Genomic DNA, 20,265 nt, shown 5'->3' with positions numbered 1-20,265 from the left:
TTCAAAAGGCTTCTTTCTGTTTGCAGATGCAGCAAAATTATTCTTTAACATCGAATATACTTTCAGTAAATAAAGGATAACAGACAACCAGAATTAAGAGTCTCTGTGTGGACCCATCAGCCAACTCTATATTTGCAGTCCAGACATGCCCCTTAGCCTCTGATGTTCATTGTTTTCGCGTTTAGGATAAGGATGGTGTATTGTATTTTGTAGAGGGTAACCAGTTATGTTTTCCACCTCAGCATGTTTTGATTTTATTATTTGGGGCCAGAATCTGTGGTGCTCAGGGCTTACTCCTGGCCCTTCACTCAGGGATCACTCCTGGCCTCCTTGGGCGACCACGTGGGGGTACCCAGGATCATCCCCACATTGGCCACAATAAGTTTTGTGTATAGGCAATTTAGAGGCAATATCATGGACTTAACAGGCAATAAAAAAGTAGCTATTTAATTTTGATTAAGAAAAATGATTTTGGGGAAAAAAAGAAACCAAAGAGAACTTTCTTACTGCCTTTTTAATAGAATTTTCACATTGAGATGTTTAAAAAAATGTGTATTCAATACAATTTCCCTTATTTTAAATATATGACTGACTTTGTGTATTTTTCCTCATGTAAGCATGCTCAGAGTAAGCCCTAACACACAGAATTACAAGTAGAATTGCATGAGTATATACCCAGAGTTTTTAGTACAGTTCCGATATCTGTAGAGAAACAAACTTTACCTCTTAACTTTTCAGTAATAAATCTTTTCCTTTAGAAAAGCAGATCCTGTATCTAATTTCAGCAGTAGCAATAATGGAATAAGGTTCAATTAAAAATGCAATGCAAATTTTATGCAATTCTATGAAAACATATCATTAAACAGACAAATGCACTTTCTCCGGCTGCTGATATTGACATTCTCTTCAGGTAAGAAAGTCTCTAGAAAGAACCAGAGACAGAAAGAGTACAGTGAGTAGGGCCCTTGCCTTAAAAGTGGGTGACCCCAGTTGAATTGATTTCTAGCATATGATCTGATATGGTCCCCCAAGCACCACTAGGAGTAATTCCTGAGTACAGAGCCAGGAGCACTGCCATTTGAGCTCCCCAAACAAGAAAAAAATTATCTGGAGAAAATTAATTACTTTATAAAGTAGTTTATATTATGTTGATATATATATATATCAAATTATATGTAATTTGATTGACAGTTTCTCTTGTTTTTGAGTTTAAATGGTTATCAGGAAGATTGACCAGCAATATTTCTACTCATCAGTGAATTCTAACTCTGCTAAAGGCGTGTTTATTAGTTTATCAATATTGTCTTAATACTATTTGTTTTATATTCCTAAGCTCTGAATTTCACTTTTGTATATATCTACAATAGTGATGTGGATGAGTATGAAGAAAGATCCATGTATGCCAACTCTAGTAGAACTTTTAATTGTAATATAGCCCTCTTTACTAGCAATATATTAATTTGATTCTGTAACACAAATCTTAAAAATTGTTATAGGTTATATTTTTATTATTGTTTTAATATGGAGTTAAGATAAAAATGTATAGATATGCATATGTTGTTCAAACAATGATAATGTCCAAAATATTCTCCTTATATAAATGGAAGATGCTATCTCTCTATGTTAAATAGAAGAATAAAAATCCACTTTGTGTGTTTGGAAAACCAGAATTCTGATGGTGCTTTTATCTTATACACTTATCTGAATATAAATCAGAGGGTTGAGTGAGGGTATCCCAAGAATAAAATACACAGATACTTGTTTATTTTGGATAAATTCAACTGAATACACATAGAAAAAGAATAAAATGAGAGCAATTATATGAGAGGTGATTATGGAAAGGTTTCACACTACTTCCTTTTCCATGACACTTACTGACAGCATCAAAGGTGAATTATTATACAGAAAAGGCATGATTAGGTAATGCACCAAGTCTTAAAACCTATGAATATACCAAGCTTAGACCTTATAAAAAAACGACCTAAATGTTTTGAAAAATTATTATAACAAAGTTTTCTAATCACAAAAAGGGGACATTTGATAATAATGAATTCACAGAGAGTAACTTTGCTTTATAAAGTGTATTTTTTCACACTTTTAGTCTAAAATCACACAAAACAGGAAATATTCTTTGACTGAATATTTCTGTGTGATAGAAAGTTTCAATTGACCATATCAGTGACAATGAGTATATAGATAGATAGATACACATGTCTCCATTCAATTTAATTCTCCATTAAACTCATTCACACTGCAATAACCCTCATCAATTACAGTTAAAATATAACATGCACAACTAAAATAAATGCATCTGCAAAATAATTAGGAAACTGGTGCTTGACAGGAATGTTTTCAAGTCTCAAAAGTATAATGTTGCTTTCTAATTCGAGTAAGAAGTGTAAATGGCATTTCAAAAAAAATATTCCATGCCTTAAAATGAATTAGGTACTTTATCTGAAATACTTTAATTGATTAATTTCTTTTACCTTCTGTGTGTATGTTGAGAGGGGTGCAGACACCAGATTGCTGAGGGTTTCTTACTCACTTTGTGCTCAGAAATCACTCTGATATAATAAAGTTATATTTAAAATTTTTTCAAACAAATAAATTTTTTAACAAAAAATTATTTTTCAACAGAAACAATCATTAACCTGCTGCACAGTTTGCTAATGGCATTTTTCACCTCCTTATTTCTGAAAGCATAAATCAAAGGATTGAGTAAAGGAGTTAGGATAGTGCAGAATATCTCCACGATTTTGTCAAAGGAGAAAGAAACTGGAGGCCGCGCATACTCAAATATACACGGAATAAAGAACAAAACCACAACAGCAACATGAGACCCACAGGTGGAGAGGGCTTTCCTCTGTCCTTCAGTGCTGTGGTTTCTCAGGGAGAACAGGATGACCGCATAGGACACAAGCAACATGGAGAAGATCAGGATGCAGATGAGCCCACTGTTGGCCACCACCAAAAGGCTAAACACGTAAGTGTCAGTGCAGGCCAGCTTCAGTAACGGGTACAAGTCACACATGAAATGATCAATGGTATTGGGGCCACAGAAAGGCAGCTGGGTAGTAAAGAGAATTTGAATAATGGAGTGGAGAAAGCCCCCTGTCCAGGCTACCCCCATCAAAATGCCACAGAGCCTTGGGTTCATGATGGACGAGTAGTGCAAGGGTTTGCAGATGGCCACATACCTGTCATAGGCCATAGCTGTGAGGACAATCACCTCTGCTCCAGAAAATAAGTGTCCAGCAAAGACCTGCAACATACAACCTCCATAGGAGATGGTTTTCTTCTCATAGAGACAGTCTATGATCATTTTCGGGGCAATAGCTGAGGTGAGACATGCATCCAGTAAAGATAGAAAAACCAGGAAGAAGTACATCGGGGAGCCCAGGAGTGCTGCATTGCTGATGATGGCTCCCACAATCAGCAGGTTGCCGCAGATGGTTGCAATGTAGACAAACAGAACTATGATGAATACAATTTTCTGAACATCTGAATTCTGTGAAATTCCCAGAAGGACAAACTCAGTGACAAAGCTTTGATTTTGCATAATTTTCCAGAAAACCCTCAGAGCTGCCACACAGACCATCCCAACCTGAAACAAAAATGACGAAGTTACATAAGATAAGTTTATCATAGGCACTCACAGATTTGTTCTTCCATGTGGCGCTTTCTATTCTGTGATTCTTTCATTTTTGAAACAAAAATAAAAACCAGAATTTTCTTAATAATCAATAGTGGAAGATCGGGGGAAATTCACTTTTTTTAATACATAGAATAGTGCTAGATAGAGAGCATTTCTAAAGGAACAAACCCAAATGTGACAAGATTCGGAACCTATTTTATTTCAGTTGCCAACATAGATTACTTAGTCATGGTATTCTAGAGAAAGTTGTTAAAGGAGACTTTGAAGTCATATCTTAGTTCTGAGGCATCAGCACATCAATTTACTTGTCATGTTGTGCATCACCTTGTAATAATAGGCATACAGATGTGAGATGTCCCTGATCAGAAGAATGTTTTATCCACAAGGGGAAAAAGATGTCAGTCTCACTTTAAAATCACAGCTCTTTCACAACAATTTCTGGATGAGTCTGAAGTGATAGGCCCTTTAAGATAAATTAGTCAGGTCATATCACAAGTAACTTCTATTAAAAATATTGAGTTCCTATAAGCTGGAGCAATAGCACAGTGGTGGTGCGTTTGCCTTGCACACAGCTGACCTGGGTTCGATTTCTCTGCCCCTCTCTGAGAGCCTGACAAGCTAGCAAGAGTATCTTGCCTGCAGGGCAGAGCCTGATAAGCTACCCATGGTGTTATCAGTAAGCCAAAAACAGTAACAACAAGTCTCACAATGGAGACCTTACTGGTGCCCTCTCGAGGAAATCAATGAGAAAAGGGATGACAGTGACAGTGACAGTAGGTTCTATAAATATACAAAGCACATTACAAAACAGGTTAGAACTCTAAATCCAGCAGAAGCCATACACTGGCTTATGCAGCAGGCCAGGGATATTTCTTTCAGCAACAAGAGTGTTATATAAATTGCCGTACAAAAGCCATTTGCCTGCTGGGATCCACACAACCCACAGAAGCTTGAGGTCCCTCTGTAGTTACACACTACTTCTTTACTCCTGCATATTCCAAGGGGACCAATGGGACATTTTCACTGAACTTGAGCTGGAGTGGTTTGGTAGCCTGCAACCATACCACACTAACTCTAGCTTTAGCTTGATACTAGCCTCCGTCTCCTATTTCCACAACAAAAAAGAACAAAAGTATCCATGGTAGGTAGAAATCCTAGACCCCTAAACTACAGCTGAAATAATGACATGGACAATGACATTAAAAGTGTTCCTGAAATCCTTGCACAAAATTCTAAACAACTGTTCATCGACAACCAAAGATTTCGGAATAGTTCCAACAGGGAAGTAATTCTCTAGGATAACTGAGTCTATTAATTCTCTGGTTACCCTAGGGAGTGCCCTGGCAGGAGAGCACAAGTGATGAATTAGAAAGTCTCAACTCTATGCTGCAACAGATACAATGAGTAAGCAGCATAGAAATACCACCACACTTTTGGAATGAGGACAGTAGCCTGGACAACTCAATTACAAGTAGAACCTCTCAGATAAGTATTATAGCTAGAACATATTGAGGATCTTTAATGAGCTCAAAGAAACAGTGGTGCAAGTAGAAGAAAGTATGAAAAACGACATTTAAAACTATAAACAGAAATGACAGTAAGAAAGAGATTACAGAACATGAAAAGTCAGTGGAAGGCTTTGTCATCAATTACTATCGATGAAATTTAAAGGTTACATAATCAACCTGTTCCCAGCCACTACAAAAAGGACAGTCTTAGATAAACTCACTAGCAAGTTTTCCCATACCTTAATTTATCTAAATGTATTTATTTATTTTTAAATATAAACAAATCCTCAATTGTCCAAATAAATCTAGAATTAAAATTGATTAGACAACAAAGCTCCAATATCAAAATCAATGCTTTTTTAAAAATCAATTTTTATGTTAAAGTTATTATGTCTTATCATGGAGTTGTTAAGTCCTTGTCTAAAGATTTACTAAGGTGTTTATTGCTAGTTCAGTCTTCTGTGCTATATTTGTTTGAGTTTAGTTTGTTCCAGTGTTACTTTTTCACCTAATTCACTGTGTACCTACTTGAATTTCAGTACAAACCATTAAAAAAAGACTTACTCCCAATTCTTTCCAGGCTCTTTCAGGAAGTTGTAGAAGCAGGAATCCTTCCAGTTTCAATGAGGCAAACATAACCCTGGCATCAAAAGCAGAGAGAGACAGATCACAAAAAGGGAAAGCTATATTCCTGATGAATGTACATGCAAAGATTCTCAACAAAATATTAGCCAACCAAATACAAAATATAACATGATCAAATAAGATTCATGGTTTAATATACTCAAGTCAATCAACATAATAAACCACATCAATATAAGAAAAAAGTCATCTATTAATATCAACAGATGCAGAGAAAGAATCCAAAAGATGCAAACCCGTTCATGATGTGAACTCAGTAATATGGAAGGTGAAAGAATTTTCAATATAGTTAAAGCTAATTACCACAAGCTCACAGCAAATATTGTGCTCGTTGGTGAAAAATTGAAAACCTTCCCTCTAGAGTCAGACACAAGACAACAATGTCCACTCTCAATACTACTATTTAATTTAGTTCTGGAAGTCCATGCCATAGCAATTAGGCAAGAAAGAGATACTAAAGGCAGACTAGAAAAGATGTCAGACTCAGTGTTTGCAGAGACATGAAACTACACTTTGAAAATACTAAAGACTCTACAAAGTAACGTCTAAAAAAAGTATATTTATGCCATTGACTAGCAGACTACAAAATCAATGGACAAACTTTGGTTATTTTTTAATGCAAATAATAAAACAAATGAGAGAGAAGTTAAAAAATTAATCCTGTTCAGCAGTTGTTCCTCAGAAAATCTAGTACCTGGGAATCAACTTAACAAAAGAAGTTAAAGTCTTACATAGAAAAAAACTATGTCATTACAAAATAAAAGAAAAAGACACAGGGAAATGTAAACATCCCCTCTTAGTGGATAGGAAGTGTCAATATTTGTCAAAGTGGCTATCCTCCCAGAACACTGCAGATACAATGTAGTTCTAATAAAAATACCCATGACACTTTTAAAGACATTGAAAAATATGTTTTAATTTATAATCTATGTTTGGACTGGAGCCATAGCACGTAGCTGACCTGGGTTCAATTCCTCCGTCTCTCTCAGAGAGCCTGGCAAACTGCTGAGATTATCCAGCCCACAGAGCAGAGCCTGGCAAGTTACGGGGGCATATTGGATATGCCAAAAACGGTAACAACAAGTCTCACAAGGGAGACATTACTGGTGCCCACTCCAGCGAATTGATCAACAACTGGATTACAGTGCTACAGCGCAGTGTTATAATCTATGTTTATAGATTAAACAAGCCTGAAGTTCACACAGAATAATGAGTCCCCCTGAACAGACTTCACATTCCCCAACTTTAAACTCTGGGATAAAGCTATAGTCATCAGGGGTTGACGCTGGAAAACCTGTGGGAAGGAAGTGGACATGGCAGGTGGGGTGAGGGGAAGGTTGGTGAGGATTGTGTTATGCATAAAATCCAATGATGAAGGATTATAAACTGTGGTAGCACTCTAACACTGTTGTCCCATTGTTTATCAGTTTGCTGGGGCAGGCACCAGTAACGTCTCCATTGTGAGACTTGTTACTGTTTTTGACATATCGAATATGCCACGGGTAGCATGCCAGGCTCTGCCGTGTGGGCTAGATACTCTCAGTAGCTTGCCGGGCTCTCCGAGAGGGACGGAGGAATAAACTGTGGTAACTCAAATGACATTAAATTAAATTAAAACATAAGATCTTTGCATGAATTACATACTGTTTTATTTAAAATTTAAACCTGTTAAAAAATAATATTACTATCAAGTGCTGCCCTCAATTTTAAGTTCAATAGTAGCAGTAAAATAATTATTGAAGAATTATTGCCTAGTCAACTACCAACACTATGTCTTTTATACATATTTAACTGTGGATAATTATCACTTACAGTATTATTTCAAACAAATAATAGATGTTGATCTGGGATTTAAACATAGACCTTTACGGTCTTTGCATAGCCAGTTCTTGCCTGTTAGATCAACCCAGACAGGAACAAGAATCCTTCTTTCCCAGCAATTAATTCAGAGAGTTAATGACTCTGCTGTTTCTAATCCACATATAGAGGTTACAGATGTAGCAAAACTACACAGAAAGAAATAGAGCAATATATTTAATATAGCTGAATCTTGAATTTTTACTCACTATTTATTAATTACATTTAAGATGTCCTCCAATTTGATTTAGTATAACTTCCTTAGATATAACTATTTGAAATTTACTCTCTTGCAAAGCATGTGAGTTCACCAATTACCTGAATGTGTCAACAGATTATGTCAAGAATGATTTCCAATTATTTTTTTTTACCAGGACAACAGAATAGTGTAGCTTATGGTACTGTGCCTTTACTGGTTGAAGTTTCTATTGTTTCTCATGTAGAAAGTCAGCCATTTAATCTGCAGAAATATTGTCCTTTAATGATCCAGAGAATAATTTCAATAATTATTTCAATTATTTCAATTTCTCAGTTCATTTCCAGCTACATCTGTGGACAACAGTTTTATCTTCAGCTGCCTCTAGTATGCAAATGTTCTCAAATTATATGATACAGGCATATGCATTTTCTTCTTATTTAATATGTAGAAAATTATGAGGCTTAAAGTACAAATAAAATTTATTCTATAAATATAAAACTAACTCCCAGAACTCACAACATTGATGAAAAAACCCTACCCATTCTGATTTATGTTCAACTTTAATTCATGTTTTTGAAAATGAATTAATAATCAAATCCACTATGCATCCAAAATAGACAGCATTCCTCAGCAGTGCCTGCACAATGACCTCTGTATCTTGCTACAATTGTCTCCTAGACAGCAAGACTATGAATAAAATACAACATCCTTCCATGAATAAAACTTATATTGAAAGGAAAAAAAACATAATTTATCCTAGTGTCAAAAGAGAATGCAATGAAATGGATAACAGTTAAGAACCGAGGCAACTGACAAAAATTCAGGGCACTGAGTAATTGAGTTTTAAATAGAAAAGATATATATAGCAGTTAAAAAAAGTAATGATGTGAAAAAAATAAGGCAATTCATTCAAAAGTATGATGTTAATGTTCATGTGATAGTTTTATAAGTATATTAATTTGATGAATCAAATAAGACTTTAATCATTATAATTAATTCTAATTAATTATATCATGATTTAATATATTTGCTGATACTCCTGTGTCACTTAAGAAACCCATTGTCTTGGTGTCCTCTTCTAAACAGTGGTAAGATATTTCACACTGCCCAATCCATAAGAGTCAAATAATATTCTTATGCATATTTAGTATTTAGTATGCATAAGTCAGAAGATATTGTTAAATATTGAAGTGATCATTTTAATTAAGCAATGTATATAGCAATGCACACATGACAATATAATTAATATATTACATAATCTATAATATAATTCTCTATATCAGGTGACCAAGTTTGGATTTGGTTTAGGGAACACATTCAGTGGTGTTCAGCACTCAGTTATTTGTGGCTCTGTGCCAGGAATCAATCCTGGTGGAACTCATAGCACCAGGTTGAATGTGTGGATATAACTAGCCTTGGCTGTGTTAAAGACATTCATATTACCTGCTGTACTAACACATGGCCGAGAATAAAGTGTTCTTAATCACATTGTTAACCTAAAATTCATTTATTCCATCGCCAAAATATTCAAAGGAAGAATATAGTGCTTATGAATCATCTAATTGTCTACCTGGTAAAATGATTTTGCAGAGCTGAAACTAGCGTGCTTGTCCTGTGCTAAACACAAAATCTTGTGCTAAAGTGTTTAAATATCACAAACATTCCACAAGGAATTTTATGGAACTTTAAATATGTTTCTATTCCCTTTGATCTGTCACTGTCAATGTAGTCCCATTGTTCTTCAATTTACTCAGGTGGGGCACCACTAACATCTCCATTGTGAGACTTGTTGTTACTGTTTTTGGCATATCAAATATGCCACGAGGAGCTTGCCAGGCTCTGCCATGCGGGCGAGATATTTTCAGTAGCTTGCAGGGCTCTCCGAAAGGGATGAAGAATCGAACCCAGGTCATGCATGCAAGCAAATACCCTACCCACTGTGCTATTGCTCCACTCCAAACAACAGTGTAGGGAGAAATATTTTTTGGATTCCTGAGACATGAGAAATCCAGAAAGCAAAAGTACAGCTGAGACAAAGACAAAGTGCTGAATATGGTACGTATTACCTAATTTGCATTTGACCTGAAAATAAACATAAGTGTAAAAAGCAGGTTTAAAATTTTGAAATAAGAATTATTTCAATCACTCCACCAAAAGTTTTTCTTCTTGTACACAATACTTATTGAGTGCTTAAAGCATCTTGACTGTTGTCTAATTGATGATAAATGTTATATGTCACTATGTTTTCCATGAGTTTATAAAGATTATAATCTCTATTTAAAGTGAAAATCCTGAGACAGAAAGGTCATGTGAGTAGCCCAGTGTGCAGTTAAGCTGTAGTATTTTATGTATTACTACCTAATTTTAGAAACTAAAATTCTATTAAACTTGAAGGTTGGATTATAACATCTATAATTTTAAGTCCTAATTTTCTATTTGAAATTCTTCTTTAAAATTAAAAAGTGTAATTATGAATCCTACCATGTTTCAGTCTATTGATTGCTCTGGTCCTGGCAATCTCTAATATTCGATGAACTGAACAACAAGTGACTGTTGTGTCCACATCTTATTTCTTCATCAGAGAGATAGAGGAAGAGCCACCCTAGTTGAAGATGCAGAGAATGTTCTCTACTGCTTGTGCAGCACTGTGTTGAACATGGTTTGGGGAAGGAGGGAATAAGAAATCAAAGTTTCCTTTTCGATTGATTTCCCACTGGAATTAAGGGATGTTTTCCTGAGACATCATGAACCTATAGAATTGCATCTCAATTCTCCCCAAGGTTGGGAATTTCCCACCTGTATGATTTTCAGGACTTTTAACGTTTTTTTTCAAGTGTTGGCAAAATCTTTTGTCCCTGAGCAATTATATTTTAACAGCACATAGGTATCTGTGCTCCTGTTTCTATTTGAAGATGCTTTTATTCCCTTCAAAAACAAAATATGTGTGATACAGAAATGTAATATAGTTTTTATGGTAAACGATAAAAGTTCTATTTGCTCATAAAATGATAGGGTAATATTCTCAGATAAGGATTCATACTCAATATGTAATGTGAAATATAGCTAGTAGTGCGTCATTTCATGTTTATTTAATAATACTGAAACCTAGAAATTTTGGTAAGGAGTATACATTCAATTACTAACCTCTATTATTCTTTGTTTATGATATTCATACTGCAGAACTTTAAAAATGATATATACTTCTTTTAGACAGTAAAACATTTTTCTTTTCAATGCTTTATAATGTAATTTATCTGGTGTTTACTCCCAGTTCAATGTGGTAGAATTAAAGTTTAATGTAACTAGTCCCTCTTTTGAAAATTAACGTTGATAAATATGAGAATTTACCTCTGGGATCAAAATTATATCCTGCTAAACTCTCTGTTTTTATTCCAGGACCACAGTTTTGATAACTCTAACTTTATAGTATAATTTAATTTGTGGGAACATGACCCACCCATTTTTTAAAGTTTTGTTTCTAAGAAATTTTTTCTGTTTTATCTATGATGGCCATTTATTTGCCTCACATTTATTAAGGACACATGAGGTTATATTTTTGTTTTTGGTTTTTTGACCACAGCCATGATGGTCAGGGTTTAATAATGACTGAACTCAGGAATCAATCAAGTATACAATCAAGTATACAATCAAGTATACAATATCTAATTTTTCAAATAGAAATACTATAAACGTTACTAATCCAATTGTCCATTCACCAAAATAATATTTTATTTGAAGCTAATCTTCAAATAAAATATTAGTATTATTCTGAATATTAGTTTAGACTAAAGAAATATCGATGCTGTTAACCTTCAGCTCCAAATGTAAGATTTTACTGTCTTAAAACTATAAAAACTCAATTGATGGTTCACTTTTATCAAATGTAGTCCTGTTGATCTCGATTTGCTCGAGCAGGCGCCAGTAATATCTCCATTTGTCCCTGTCTCGTGCTAGTGCAACTCAATGATATCTGCTTGCTCCATGAACAGAAAGAGCCTCAAATCGTTCATTTAGGGATCTGACGAAGAAATCTGACCATTTAGTTGGTGGGCGGCCACAAGGTCTTTTGACGTCCCATGGAATCCAGTAGGTAACAGCTCTAGTACAGTGGTCATCTCTGAATCCCATTACATGACCCACCCATCTGATCTTTGATGCCTTGGCAAACGAGACAGCGTCCCTGATTTTTGACCGTAGACGGAAGTCAGAACTCCGGATTCCTTCTCTCACTTGAGTGAGATATGATGTTCCCAGCATAGCTCTTTTGATTCCTCTTTGGGATACCCTAATAGCATTCTCATCCTGTTTGTGTGGGGCCCAGGTCTCTGAGGCATATGTTAGTGCAGGAAGAATGGTGGAATCATAAAGATGTGCCCAGAGTCGGAGGTTCTTTGTTCTCTTAACCACCTCTTCGATGCTCTTGAATGCATTCCAAACTGCTCTCTTCCTCCTGTGCAGTTCTGGCACTAAGTCGTTCCTCATGTTGATTTCTTGACCCAGGTACACATAGCTGCTGCATTCGGAGATGTTCGTTCCATTGAGAGCAAATGGAGCTTCAGGGACCAGTTTGTTTTTCATGAACATTGTCTTGTTCAGATTAAGCTGCAATCCGACCTTTCCACACTCGTGGGCGAAGTCGGTCAGCATTTGTGCCGCTTGGCTAATGTTCGGTGTTATGAGAACAATGTCATCAGCGAAGCGGAGGTGGTGTAGTTGCCGACCATCTATCTTCACTCCGATTCCTTCCCATTCCAGTTGTTGCATGATGTTCTCAAGGGTGGCACTGAAGAGTTTCAGTGAAATGGTATCACCCTGCCGCACCCCTCTCTTTACATCAATGATCACTTCCTTGTAGAAAGGTGAGATCATGGTGGTGAATCCACAATACAGCTCCCAGAGGATTTTGATATACTGAGTTCGAATGCCCTGTTTGGCCAGGGCTTCGATGACTGCCTCACTCTCAACAGAATCGAAGGCCTTCTTTAAGTCGATGAACATTAGACAGACTGGCATCTTGAATTCTCGCAAAACTTCAATGAGTTTGGTCACTGTGTGGATATGGTCTGTTGTGCTGAATCCCCTTCCGAACCCGACTTGCCCCGTTTTTTTTTTTTTTTTTTTTTTTTTTTTTTGGGCTATCCAAGGGCTATTTATTTACAGGGGCTTCTGGGATGACTCTGGATCACTTCATGAAAGCCACTTCAGGAATCTTGTCCTTGGCCTTGAGAAGAGTGAAGGCCTGGGCAGACCTGGTATAGTCCCAGTTGTTGTCCTGCAGACATTTCTGGGACCACTCGAGGTTCATGCCAGACTGCGTGGAGAAGGCCTGCAGCATTTCCTGCTGCTCCGGGGAGAGGGTGGGCACTGGGCTGGAGGAAGGCGTGGGTGCAGGCATGGCGAAGGCTCTTTGGCTCTCATCAGGGCTGGCGTTCCGCACAAACAGCTCGTCATTCACTATGCACAGCCCTGAATTGCTGGCAGGAACAGCGATGAACGTCCGCGTGAAGGCTCGCAAGGAATCCCGGGACTTCCCGTCCACTTCCTTGAAGACGCCATTGACAGAGAAACACAGCAGCGTGCTAGTCTGGGCACTTATGTCGACCACGAAGGAGTTAATATCATGCTGAGTCTTGGGCAGCTCGTTGAGGAAGGCAACGACATTGAGACGCGTGTGCTTCAGCAGGCGGAACCGCAGGGTGGGGTCTTTCAGCTTCTTCACATTCCTGCTGTCCTTGAAGTACTCAGCCAGGTTGCTTCGTGCGGGGTTCTGGGGGGTGAAGGGGATACTCAGGGAGCAGCATGCCCCGTCGTGGTAGGCGTCCAGGAGTCCCTGCCGGTCTCCAGAGTCATAGATTGCATAGTACTGCTGTAGGAAGTGCAGGACCAGATTCTTCAGGGCCTCGGTGCCAAAGTAGCTTCCCTTGCTTCCCTTGGTTGTCATTCATCTAGTGTTCTGCCTATTCTATTCAGGATGACGCTAGTGAACTTCTTCTAGACGACAGAGAGCAGGCAGATTGGGCGAGTTGCCGATGTCGTGGATGTCTCCCTTCTTGTACAACAGAACGGTCCTACTGGTTTTCCACTGAGATGGAACCTTGCATTCAGACAGGTAGCATGTGAAGAATCGAGCCAGTGTATTGATGAGTAACTGGCGGCAGATTCTTCAGGTTGAATGATGAGCTCATTCATCAACGTGGTTTGGTGCGAGCCTCAGGCAACCACAATCTAATGTCTGAGCTCACAAAGCTGTGCAGAGATGCGATAAAGGAAGACCTCAAAGAGAGAAGAGCAGCAGTTTTGGCTGGTTCAGCTGAAGCAGGGAAAAGTATTTGCAATGCTCGCCTGTCCTTTGCCGACTGCAAGACCAAGATGACTGCCCTCCGATGTCCCGATGGATCTATCACATCTTCCAGAAAGGCAGTAAAGAGGATTATTCATGACTTCTACTCAGATCTCTTTGACAGCCATGTCCACCTGCCCACGTACCAAATTCCACAGGCATTTGTTGTTCCCAACGTTCTCGACTTCTGAAATCCAACACGCCATTTTGTTGATAAAGACGCGTACAGCACCTGGTTGTATATAACACATAAAACATAAGATTCTGCTGGTATGTATGCATGCCCATTGCAGCAAGGTCTGATAGCCAAAATATGGTAACAGAAATGACCTACTATAGGCGAGCAAATTAAGTTATTGTGGAATATATACACAACAGAATACTGTGCAGCTTTATCATGCAATTTGCTGCAGCATGGACAGACTATAAGATATAGACTGAGAGAAGTCAGAAGGAATAAGTAAGTACAGTACATCACCTTCATATGTGGAACTTAAAGATTCATAGTAAGGTAGCAAACAAAAGATCAGGGGTAACCAAGGTCCACAGAACTGAGTTTGTGGGCTGGAGTAGAGGGTTGAATGAGAGGAGCCTTTGAAACCTTGTGGAGGACAGTGGATACTGTGGTGGTGGTTGTGGTGTTGCAATGATGTACACATGAAATAATCATTCACAGCGCTGTAAATCACATTAATTCAATTAAAATGATAGAGTACTTTTATTTTAAAATGGAGAATTAACATCCCATATCTCTGTGGTTTATCCCTGAGCTACACAATAGATCTGAGAGTCGGCCTTTATCCAACACTGAATACTTTTGCTTCCTGTAGCTTTATAGTATAGTTGAAAGTGAGGAAATGTGACGTTTCTCATGTTTAATGGTTCAATTAAAATTTTAGAAACAATTTGTTTTATGTATTTGAAGAATGTAATGCAGAGTTTACTTCACATTCCATTGATCCCTAAGGTGTTTGATAAGGTAATTATTTTAATGAAATATATTCTTCCAATCTATGAATAAGGAATATGTTTAAAAGTCCTAAAATTTCTTTATCTCTGACTAGTAATTTATTGCTCACTAAAAATGTATTTTGCCTCCACTGTTCATTTTTTATGATGTGTGTTGCTTCACATGGTCTCATATTTTCTCATATTTTTCATATTCATGAATAGGTCTCATATTTTATTTATGTTAAAACTTTATTATAACAAGGCAGATTTTATGTATTCTCTAATTCTTCTCCTTGAAATCTATCCTAATTTGTAACAATTTGTTTTTAAGGATATTGACATTCCTTTGATATTTCAATAGACAATATCTCTGAGAAACCAAATGATTTTCGTGCAATAATATTTGCATGAAAAACTCTTGTTATGACATAGAAAGTGAGATCACACTTGGAGGTAGGAAGTGAAGAATGAGGGACTTCCCACCCACAAAATACAGGAAAACAAGAAAAATTAAAATAGACAAAATATTTCATAGGGAATCATTGAAAGAGACACCAAATATAAAAATATAGTGGTCCTGTTTGTTCATGGAATGGGGTTTAAAGTGCACCAATGACCACACTAGGGTTCCCATTCCAGGAAAGGAGATGGAATAGTGAGAGCCTTATTGAGACCAAGCCTTGCCCAGGTGCACAATTGTTGGAGGGTGAACAGAGGGACAAGCAGAAGTACCTCTGAAAATGGCAGAGGTCAAGAAACCTGGAGGAATTGATAGTAAATCTGGGAATGGAGAAACGATAGGCATTTTCACATATCACTGTCATCCCGTTGATCATTGATTTCCTCGAGCGGGCACAGTAACATCTCCATCCGTCCTAGCCCTGAATTTTTTTAAAGTTATTTATTTTATTGAATCACCATGTGGAAAGTTACATAGTTCTCAGGCTATGTCTCAGTTATACAAACACCCATCCCTTCACCAGTCCACCACCAAAAACCCCAGTATACCTCCCACCCCTCGCCCCCCACCCCCACCTGTGTAACTGATAAATTTCACTTCATTTTCTCTTTACCTTGATTAAGTTCCATATTTCAACACAAAACTCACTATTGTTGTTGGAGTTTCCCCCCAAAAAAGACAGCCCTACTGCCAAGGAAGCATTTGATAATTAGTTTTCCATTGCTGAGAATGAAGAGATATGAAGTCCTGCTGTTCCAAGAACATAACTCTTTATTTTTTCTGCTTTCCGCTCCACCAAGTTCATACCTGCTTAATAGTCCTCATAATATGGTGGACACCACACGGCTTCTCCCCGAAAAGGGAAAAAAAAAAAACAAGAAAGAACGATATTTCCCCTCCTTGGCCGGGGTGGGGCTATGACTTAGTTCACAGTCTAGAGACATGAGTCCTAGCCCTGATTTTAGCAGCCTCTCTTTACTCATTCTTCCCAGCAGTGCGGCATTGGAGGCTCTTTCAAGGTCAGGGGAATGACCCATATTGTTCCTGTATTTGGCATATTGAATACACCACAGAGAGCTTGCTAGGCTCTTCCATGTGGACAAGATGCTCTCAGTACCTTCTTAGGTTCTCCGAAAGGGAGAACTAGGCTATAAGAGGTCATACAGCCTCAAATGCGGATGCGTGCTTCAGAAAGTATTGTTTTATAGTCTCTGGATTTTGGCTGTTGATGGGTTGATGGGATTACACAGCAGGGGGGGGCAGGGAGCATTTGTGGATGTGGCTGCCAAGCTACTGGGAAATGGGGGATCTAGGATGAGGAGGTCCAGTTCCTATCAGAGCAGGCTTGGATATCTCAGTCCCAGGACCTGTACAACTGGGTTCCTCTGCCTGTTCCTTCATGCGTGAGGCTCACCCAAATGTGTGGAGAGGGGTCTCGAGCATGGCTGTGGCTTGGTTCCAAAGGTCTTTGGCTGCCGGGGCTCTGCTCTGGGTGGGGAGGGAAACTCAACCCGCCCCCCCTGCAACCCGCCCTTCAAGGGGCCCCCATTAAGACAGCCAGGATGCCCGGGCAAGAGATTCTGCCTTACTAACCTTAGACTGCTTCATGTAATCTAGTTCCTTCTGCTTTGTCTGATAAGTTCTTTCACTTCCAGTGAGATCTACCAAGGACAGCTAGCTTATAGAGATTTGTATCTCTTATAGAGGCACAAATAATATACAAAAAAAGCTAGGCGCTTTAGTATTTTTTTAAATGTGAGCAATGTGTAAACTCAGCATTCCTCCTTCTCCCTTACAGCCCAGTGTAGAGTTCAAACCAACAATCTTGTAGGGACAAATGTACCAGTGGATCTGATGAGGAGCAAATCAAGAATCAACCCAGCTTCTTGCATCCAGCTGTATTTCACAACCATCTGTCTGAGGAAATGAACTGTGCAGTAGTCTGGACTGTGGGCAGTGGTTCCAGTAATAGCTGGACCAGATCCGGAAAAAGGCAGAGAGAAACAGTGAACTAAGTCCTAGCGACTACTCTGAAGTGAATGAAATCTGGAACCAATACCTACTCTTGGTGTACCTAGCTGATGCGTGTATTCAAAATGCAAGCGAACTCTGGAGCTGAGACCAAGTCCTTCAGACTCTGGGACATTAGGCTGCTGATGCTTCCCAGGATATACAGTGACATACAGGGAGTCAGGAACAAGAATATGCTGGCATCTTCGTAGAGGCTAGTCAGCTTGTGTGACTGGACACTCCAGTTCACCAGCTCAGCAAGTGCCCTGGCACTCCAGCTGTGGGCCCCACACTAGATGGCAGTAGCTGAAACGTGTTCAAGCCTTCAGGTAAATGGGAAAACCTGTGACTGCAAATCCTTGGAAAATGTAACAAGATCTATAGAGTACTCACAAAACAGAACAACAAAACAAACAACCCCATAATAATGAAGATAAGAGAGGAACAGATCTCTTATGTGCACTATTAAAAACAGTAAGGGGATTAAAATATGATCGGTGTTACCTGACCCTAAGAATCCACCTGGGGAACTGAGTCTGTTAAGAGGAGGTGTGGAGAGAATGAAGAGAGGGACCTAGAACAGTGCTGAGGGATGCTGAGTCTCTGATGATGGGCAGAACAACAATATTGTATTTTCTAGAAGATTCTCATTATAGTATTGTAAATTATTTTGGTAAATTAAAATCACACACATATCTAACAATAAATGAATAGCAATCATTAATATATTACTTTGATTTTATTTTTTTTTCAATCAGCAGATTCAAAATAAAAGTGCACATTAATTCTTCACATGAGTTTCAGGATGAGTTGTTTATCAGGATATCTACTAGATGTAAGAGTTAAAATATATTTCCTGAAACTCTTACTGATAATTCTAATTGGATAAGATGAAGTTCTGTAAAATAATTCTTTCACATAGAAAAATTTACCTAGAAAATTTGTTCTTTTAAGTTTAACTTCTTTTTTTTCAAAATATAAGGCTCTATTTATCAACAGAAACAATCATTAATCTATTCCAAAGTTTCCTCATGGCACTTTTCACTTCCTTATTTCTGAAAGTGTAAATCAAGGGATTGAGTAAAGGAGTTAGGACAGTGTAAAATACCTCCAATATTTTGTCAAAAGATAAATCAGATGGAGGACGTGCATACTCAATTATACATGGAACAAAGAACAAAACCACAACAGCAACATGAGACCCACAGGTGGAGAGGGCTTTCCTCTGTCCTTCTGTGCTGTGCTTTCTCAGGGAGAACAGGATGACCCCATAGGACACAAGCAACATGGAGAAGATGAGGATACAAAAGAAACCACTGTTGGTCACCACCAAAAGGCCAAAGACATAAGTATCGGTGCAGGCAAGCTTCAGTAATGGGTACACATCACACATAAAGTTATCCATGACATTGGAGCCACAGAAGGGTAGTTGAAAAGTAAAGACAATTTGTGTAATGGAATGCAGAAAGCCACCGGTCCAGGCTACCCCAATCAGAATGCCACAGATCCTTGAGTTCATGATGGAGGAATAGTGCAAGGGTTTACAGATAGCCACATACCTGTCATAGGCCATGGCTGTGAGCACAATCACCTCTGTCCCCGAAAAAAAGTGCACAGCAAAGACCTGTGTCATACAACCTCCAAAGGAGATGGTTTTCTTCTCATAGAGACAGTCTATAATCATTTTGGGGGCAATAGCCGAGGTATGGCAAGCATCAATGAAGGAAAGGAAAGACAGGAAGAAGTACATGGGGCAGCCCAGGAGTGCAGGACTGCTGCGGATGGTCGCCACTATCAGCAGGTTGCCGCTGACAGTTGTGATGTAGACACACAGAAATACAACAAATATAATTTTCTGAACCTGTGGATTCTTTGAAAGACCAAGGAAAACAAACTCAGTTACAAAACTTTGGTTTTGCATGACTTCCCACGGCACACTCAGAGCAACCACACAGAGCACTAAAATCAGCAATTTCAAGGATGTAAATGTTACATCAGACCCGTTTATTATCATTGGCATCCACAAGATTGATCACCTGTATGTTACTTTTATTTAGTTCATCACTGAAATCACAAAAACCGAATTTGAACGTTGTGCTTACTATGTAATGAAATTGTTCAGATGGACAATTAGAACTTCCGAGGAGGAACAAGATAGCTTGTAATAAGGTTCAGCAGAAATTCTATTTAAATCACCAGACAGGATGACTTCATCATGGTAAGTTGTTTTAAGGGACTCTGAAACCAGATTTTAGTTTTGAGGAACAGGCATGTATTTCTCTTCACAGGCATCACTGTGTAACCACAGGCATCAGATGCACGACGTCCCTGATTAGGAGACTGCCTTATCTATAAAGCAGGAAGAGGGTATTAGAGGCACTTTATTTATGTATGTATTTATTTATTTATTTATAGAATAAGTGATAAGACATTTTATTTTTTGTGGAATTTTATTTTTTTCTGAAAGGGAGCTTCAAAGGTAAAACTAAATTATCTCCAGGAGATTTCTCTTCATAGAAATTTAAAGAAAGTATTTGTTTGTAGAATAGTTTCCCATAATGGGATGGGTTAAAAGAACTACAGACAATTCCAGATAGGTGAGAGTTAAGTTTGGTTGGTGAACTGAGGCTTCATTTAAGCAGT

General features: G+C 38.2%; 3 protein-coding genes across 3 annotated transcripts; all 3 read right to left on the bottom strand.

The window, feature by feature from the left end:
* Window positions 1-2,623: 2,623 nt before the first annotated feature.
* LOC101540351 (olfactory receptor 4C15-like) lies at window positions 2,624-3,559 on the bottom strand. Its single transcript, XM_004622068.2, has one exon. The coding sequence runs from the start codon at window positions 3,557-3,559 to the stop codon at window positions 2,624-2,626; it is 936 nt and encodes a 311-aa protein (XP_004622125.2).
* Window positions 3,560-12,993: 9,434 nt separating this feature from the next.
* LOC129406000 (nuclear RNA export factor 1-like) lies at window positions 12,994-13,802 on the bottom strand. Its single transcript, XM_055143730.1, has one exon. The coding sequence runs from the start codon at window positions 13,800-13,802 to the stop codon at window positions 13,044-13,046; it is 759 nt and encodes a 252-aa protein (XP_054999705.1). The 3' UTR covers window positions 12,994-13,043.
* A 4,805-nt stretch (window positions 13,803-18,607) lies between these two features.
* On the bottom strand, window positions 18,608-19,543 carry LOC101540085 (olfactory receptor 4C15-like). Its single transcript, XM_012935863.2, has one exon. It carries the CDS (start codon window positions 19,541-19,543, stop codon window positions 18,608-18,610), a length of 936 nt encoding a protein of 311 aa, XP_012791317.1.
* Window positions 19,544-20,265: the final 722 nt, after the last annotated feature.

This window comes from Sorex araneus, chromosome 6, assembly GCF_027595985.1.
Source record: "Sorex araneus isolate mSorAra2 chromosome 6, mSorAra2.pri, whole genome shotgun sequence".
NCBI classification, from domain to species: Eukaryota; Metazoa; Chordata; class Mammalia; order Eulipotyphla; family Soricidae; genus Sorex; species Sorex araneus.
This window is presented reverse-complemented; position numbering and strand designations above follow the sequence as displayed.

Bases quoted from the DNA above. Each gene is read 5' to 3' on its own strand.
- LOC101540351 (XM_004622068.2), bottom strand. From the start codon at position 3,559: ATGCAAAATCAAAGCTTTGTCACTGAGTTTGTCCTTCTGGGAATTTCA.
- LOC129406000 (XM_055143730.1), bottom strand. From the start codon at position 13,802: ATGACAACCAAGGGAAGCAAGGGAAGCTACTTTGGCACCGAGGCCCTG.
- LOC101540085 (XM_012935863.2), bottom strand. From the start codon at position 19,543: ATGCAAAACCAAAGTTTTGTAACTGAGTTTGTTTTCCTTGGTCTTTCA.